Raw genomic sequence first — 6,349 nt, forward strand, 5'->3', positions numbered from 1 at the left:
TCCAGGAGGTGCGTGCACGTCGGTGCTCCCTCCATCCATGTGCATGCGTGTGCATGTGTGTGACTGCGTGTGCAGACAGGATTCACGTGTGTACACGCTTCTTTACTCCGTCTACCTCTGGTTCCAGGGGCGTTTACCCATCGGGCCACGGCACCCCGGTTGCCAGGACCCCCACCTCCCAGTTATGGGCACGCACATCTCGGGGGCCCCACCCGCCCATGCCCTGCATCACCCCGTCTCCCTGCAGGGTCGTCATGCTGAGCCTGGAGTTCGACTACACGTGCCAGTACGACTACATCGAGGTCCGGGACGGGGACAGCAGCTCCAGCCGGGTCATTAAGCGCTTCTGCGGCAACGAGCGGCCGGCCCCCCTCCGGAGCACGGGCGCTACGCTGCATGTCCTCTTCCATTCCGACGGCTCCAAGAACTTCGACGGCTTCCACGCCATCTTCGAGGAGGTCACAGGTGAGGCCCTGAAGGCCCACGCGGCATTTCCGGCCAGCTTCCCGCCCGGCCTCGGAGACGAGGCAGGCTGTGCTCGTGTCTCAGAGCCGACCAATCGGCTCTCCGCAGATGGGGGGCTGCCATGCAGAGGCTGCTGGCCGGCCAGGGTACGAGCTGGGGCCAGAGCCGGGGTCAGACCTGAGCTGTGGCCTTGGAGCAGCTCGCGTGGCCCTCATGGTGACAGCCCTGGCTGCCTAAGCTGTGTGGCCGCGGGTGAGCTCCCCTGCCTCTCCGGGTCTCAGTTCCCTAATCGGTGACCAGTGATGGCCAGCTTGCTGCACGGGCGTGAGGGCCGCCTTTTCTCTCCCAGCATGTTCCTCATCCCCCTGTCTCCATGACGGCACGTGTCTCCTGGACAAAACCGGGTCTTTCACGTGTGCCTGCCTGGCAGGCTACACTGGATCACGCTGTGAGAGCGGTGAGTGCCGGGGCCGGCAGGGAGGGTGGGCCTGTGCAGGGCCTGTGGCCTCTGTGTCCAGGGTGGCTGAACGCGGTGCCGAGCGGGTCTCAGGAGGGCTGGGGTACTCCTGGGCTGCATGGCTGGGCCACCTGGGATTGCCCGACATGTCCAGCCCTACTTACCGCCTGGACCGCTCAAGGACACGTGACCCTGAATAACATGCGGAGTTCCACGCCCACACAGACGGCCACCACCTGTGCCGCCCATGCCGTTAGCACCTGCTGTCTCGGGTCCGGGTCGAGCCTTCTGTTCCTGGTCCCCAGACTGCGCTGTTCACGGCACAGGCTGGTCTGCATCGAGCTTGGCCAACGTGCCGGTGACCCTAGCTCCAGGCCCAGTTTGCCTCGTCTGGGCCCTCTTTCCTCATGAGCTGTCCTGATTGGGTGGCCAGTTACATGGTCATCCCAGCAGATTCAAAACCAGAGCCGGAACCCCGCCCTCCCACAGTCCGGGGCCACTCAGACATGGTTCTCACCACAGGGCTCCTGAGGCTCTGGGTGATTGGCAGTGAGCTCTGCTCCCCGCCAGTCACTCAGCATGTCCCCTCCAAGGCCATCCCTCCCGGTGAGACCCTCTGCTGTCCCTCCCCGGGAGCCCTGCTGCCTGTCTCTGGTACAAGCCGTTCTCCCGTCTATGTGGGGCAGAGGGCAAGGCGTGGGCTTCCTGCTTGCAGAGGAGAGGTGCATATTCCTGACCCAGATGCAGACAGCACAGAGGGTGGGAGACAGCGTGGGCATCGTCGCCGAGCAGTCCTGGTGCCGAGAACCACATGGGCGACGCGGTGTGTCCGTCCAGGCTTTCCTCTGCAGTGTCCAGCCTCAGTTGTCTGAGCGCCATTGCCCTAACCCGGGGTCCTCACCTGGGGGACTTTGCTCCATCCCACCCTGGGACATGCCTCACTGTCCCGAAGAGCGCTGGTCATTGTAATTGTGGGGAAGAAGGTCGCACGGCCGGCCCTCGTGGGCAGCGTCAGGGCTGTCCAGCCCGCTCACTTGGTGCCTGGGGAGGGGGCCTCACCACAGCCATGCTGTGACACTAAGGGAGACTTGTAGGTTGCTGCTTTTCAGCGCCAGGCCATGGGTGCCCCCCAGGTCAGCGTGTGTAGGTATGCCTCACCAGACACGACCACTGGGTATCCCCGTGTGGGTGAACGTACACCCAGCTCGTTAGCCGAACTTACTGTGGTTTTGGAGCACTACGATAAATACGGGGGCGGGGGTCTTCCCAAGCTTGTGGGCGGCCAACCTGCAGCCTATCGGTGAAGGGAGCTGGATCCCACACGGCTGCCGTCCGGGTCTGGCCCTGGGGACTTGAAAACCACACCCGGGCGTGTGTGCATGTGTACCCAATGTCCCAGTGGGTCGAGACATGGAGAAGGAGAGGGACTGCAGTGCGAGCACGCCTCCGGGGACACCTCTGGCCCACGTCTTTTTCTGCTGAGCTTGCCTACCCTCTGGCAATAATAAAAACATTTGCGTAAGTAAGCTGCATGTCAGGAAGACCGTGCGTGGGCTTCAGCATCCTTGTGCCTGCAATGAGCTGGCCCTTTCGTTCCACTTTTGCCATGAGCTTGTGGAAGTCCCCTCGTGCTTCTGTGCAGAGACACTTCTGTAAGAGGAATTCTGGGACGCTGCACCGACAGCTCCAAGTGTCCGTCGTATGAGCCGCAGTGTTACTGCAGGGTCACCGCCAGGTCTCCCTGACTTACAGACGAGCTGTCCTGGAAACGCCAGCCCCCAGGACACGACCGGGACTGGGGGCTCAGGAAGGAGCAGCTGCTCTCATCCGGAGTGTCTATTTCTGGAGCAAGCCCGTGGGCGTAGAGGTTTCTTGCTCCGACTTGGTGGGGCAGTGGAGGGTGAGGGAGTGTGCAGGGGCTTGGCCTCTGCCCTTGGGCAGGCCTGCAGTGCACCCCACTCCCTGCACTGCTTCCCGAGGAGAGGTGCTCTCCCTGCCCCCAAGTGACCGCTCTGGAAGTGAGAATGGGAACGGCCAAGCCAGCCTCTGCTGGCACCCGCGGTGACCTCAGCCTCCTGGGCCACCGTGTAAGAAGCCGGGCCCTCTTTCCTCTGCGTTTCCTGTCCCTTTGTGTGGAGCACAGCGACGGGACAGTCCCCAGTGAACGGGCAGCGCCTGTTCTGGAAAGTGGGGCCGGGGCGCACCGCCCACTCCTGTCTCCACGGCGCTCTGTTCCTTGGCCCAGTTGCTGGGCCGGGCCCCCACCTGCATCCCAATGAGCCCGGTGAGACACCAAGTCCTGGCCTGGTGCGCCCCAGCTCTAAGGGCCCGAGAGCAAAGCCTTGGCCTCCGCCAATCAGAGAGGGCGTGAATCTGGCTGCGCTTGGGGCCTGCGTCTCAGGAGGCTTCCTGTGCCTGCCCTGAGGCCCGGGAGGAAAGGTCCCAGCTGGGGCAAGGCCCTGTACGCCGCAACTTCAAAGGGTGACCGCGCTGGTCCTTGGAACGCGATCAGGGACTCTGGGCTCTTGGAAACCCTGGCCTGACCGCCACAAGGAGCCCAGGGCGATGTGGTCCCTCCTCAGACAGGCTAGGGTTGCAGGCCCAGCTCACTCTCTCGGGCGAGCCTTTGAAAATAATGAGTGACGTTGCTCAGCTTGGAGACCTGCTTCCCTGAGGACACCGGGGCAGGTGCATCGTGGTCCCTCCTGAGCTGGTCAGCGCAGGTGAGGGTCTGAAATCTGGGGCCAGGAAGCCGTCAGTTTGACACTCGGTCTGTGCGTTACTGACCTGAACCATGGTTACAGCAGTGAGCCTGTCTCCGCGCGTAAAATCAGGACAGTCACACCCAGTGCCTCTCAGGACTGTGGGGAGGCGTGAGGGGATGCTGAGTCGAGTAACAGATTCATTGTTCCTTTTTTTTTTTCCCCCATTTTTTTTGCTATAGAGCTTATGTGCTCACTTGAGAGAGAGAGAGAGTGGGAATTCACCCCCTGGGAGGAGGGCCATGCCTGTTCCTCTCCTCCCTTCTCTCAGGACTTTGGGCAAATATACACACATGTCCGCACCACACCACCGGCGGGCCGGAGGAGCCGCGTTCTCACTTACCCTCCCGGCCTTCTATTCTGGGCGTCTGAGTGTCTGCTGGGAGGCAGGGCGTTCTGTGGGCCCAGAGTTAGAGCGACACCGGCTCCTGCCCCATTCTCGGTCCCAGTCTGGAGAACTCTTCCCGCAGTTAGGGTGTCTGAACTGGCCTGCCCACGATGTTGCCGGACTCGAAGTACGGCTGGGCGGGGTGCAGGCGAGAGAGCCAGCGTTAAGACAAGCAGCCCGGCTGGCGGTGTTTTGTTGGGAAGTCTCCAGATCCCAGGAGAGCCCTCCGGATGTGCAGGGAGGGGGGCTGCAGCCAGGGTGGCTGTGCTGTTAGATGTGGGAGTGGGTGGCAGGGCGGCTGGGCTGTTAGATGCAGGAGTGGATGGCAGGGAGACTGGGTTCGGACCTCCGTGCGGCTAGGCTGTTAGGTGCGGGAGTGGGTAGCAGGGCTGCTGGGCTTGGACCTCCGTGGGAGTGGGTGGCAGGGCGGCTGGGCTGTTAGATATGGGAGTGGATGGCAGGGCGGCTGGGCTGTTAGATACAGGAGTGGATGGCAGGGTGGCTGAGCTCGGACCTCCAGTGCAGGGTCCTGGCGAGCCGTGCCATCCGATGGCCTCTCCCCCAGGAGTCAGCGGTCGCTGTGGGGTGTTGGTGGTCTCATGTCGGCCCCTTACAGCCCTTCTGGAGACCAAGGCTTCAGAGCCCACTCGACTGTGGGAGGGCTGAACAGAGGGCAGTACACTGTCTGGCCTCGGCGGTGCGAGAGCCACAGGCACTGCCCACAGGCCCCTGATGACCCAGTAGCCGGAGGAGCCCCAGGGAGGTCGCTGCCTGATAGGCTGCTAAGTCCTCTCGGGAAGCCTGGCACCCGCCCTGCGCCTTCCCGGACAAGGCAGTGAGCCCGGCCCCTTTCTGGTGGACTCAGAGAGCTGCCACCTGTCTGCGCGCAGTCACCGAAGGCAGCTGCCCCCGACGGTGGCCAGGTCGCGTGCTTGCTTTATTTATGGATCTGTTTTTCTATTTTGCCAGAGGGTGAATGCACTAGCCAGAGAGAGAGAGACAGAGAGGGAGAGGACCTCGCACCCCCGTGGGGATGGTCTGGCCACGGTCCTTCTCCCTGTGTGTGTCCTAGTGGGACTTGGGGCATGCGCACGCAGGTTTGGCAGGTTTCCGAGTTCTAGGGCCAGAAATTGAACTGTGCCGTCCCCCACCGGACGGGCCTGGGGACGTGAGTCACAGCGGGAGGAGACTTGGCAGAAGTCTTCCCACTAAACTCAGGGACTTCATGTTTCCATGCCACCAGTCACCGGCTTCAGGCGACTCTGGGGTGGCACGCTGGCGCCATGCCCAGGACCGTCCTCGAAGCCTGCGGTGCCGGCTCTCAGTAGCAGGTGCTGTCAGGGAAGCCGAGCATGGGTGCCCCGGCTGGCAGATGTGCTGGAACCTGGCCGGGCCCGTTGTGTTCGCTGCAGGAGCCACTGAGCATCGCCACAGTGTGCCGTGGGGTGGCGCGGGGACCCACGGCAGACGCCATCCTGAGGAGAGCAGGAACCGGGCAGAGCCGGTGCCTCTTTGTTGATCTGAAACAGCATCACAAACACGTGTACCTCTGGCACGGTCCTCGTCCCCACGCCTCACAGAGGCTGGGCGCCGCGGGCCCACACGCCACTGATGATTAGTTGCGGATACTTTACCTGGCCAAGCAGGAGCTCGGAGCACCTCAGCCAGAGACGCGGGTGTTCAATTTCTCACTTGCCCCCGTGTGAAAACCAGTCCACGGCGGAGATCTGAGACATGCAGTCCACGAGAAACCAGCTGGGAAGACGCGTGAGTCTGCTCGGTGGGGAGACGAGGAGGCTCCTGAAAGAACACGGGAAGTCCGTGGGAAATCTCGTCGCGGCAGGTAGACAGCCGCGGACCCACAGGCAGGGGGCCGGGCCGGCAGGGGGGGGGCGGGGGCGGGGGAGGCTGGAGAGGACAGGCCTGGGCCGTCTGACGCAGCGGTACAGCTTTCAGGCCTCGTGCAGGACCGAGAGCGGGCAGACGCCATGTGTCCCGGCCTGTGAGTGAGCACGCTGGGCCCGGGCTGGGAGCCCTCAGGGGCCAGAAGATGGAGTAGGATACGCCTTCGTCCCAGCAGGCCCTGGGGACCTCGGGCTTTTCCATGCCACTCTTTCAGGGCCTTTAACGCAGCAGGGCGCTGTGTGAGCTAAGACCAGGGGAGGGACCGTGCTGTTCTGTCTCCTGAAAACCAGCTGCGAGGGAAGTCTGGCTGTTCTGAGAATGAGAAGGACAGACCGGGAGGAGCGGGAGCCTCACGGCCTGGCTCCCCGAAGG

At 63.1% G+C, this 6,349-nt stretch overlaps 1 protein-coding gene across 2 annotated transcripts in view; it reads left to right on the plus strand.

Annotated features, from left to right (window-relative positions):
* Positions 1-6,349, plus strand: part of PAMR1 (peptidase domain containing associated with muscle regeneration 1) — a 71,846-nt gene that overhangs the window by 48,612 nt on the left and 16,885 nt on the right. For both annotated transcript variants that reach the window (XM_014593089.2, XM_006162088.3), the window contains exons 5-6: positions 248-465; positions 815-922. In XM_014593089.2, the coding sequence (XP_014448575.1) occupies positions 248-465; positions 815-922 (326 nt within the window). The remainder of the gene's footprint in view (positions 1-247; positions 466-814; positions 923-6,349) is intronic.

Source organism: Tupaia chinensis, unplaced genomic scaffold (genome assembly GCF_000334495.1).
Source record: "Tupaia chinensis unplaced genomic scaffold, TupChi_1.0 Scaffold139733_1, whole genome shotgun sequence".
Classification (NCBI taxonomy): domain Eukaryota; kingdom Metazoa; phylum Chordata; class Mammalia; order Scandentia; family Tupaiidae; genus Tupaia; species Tupaia belangeri.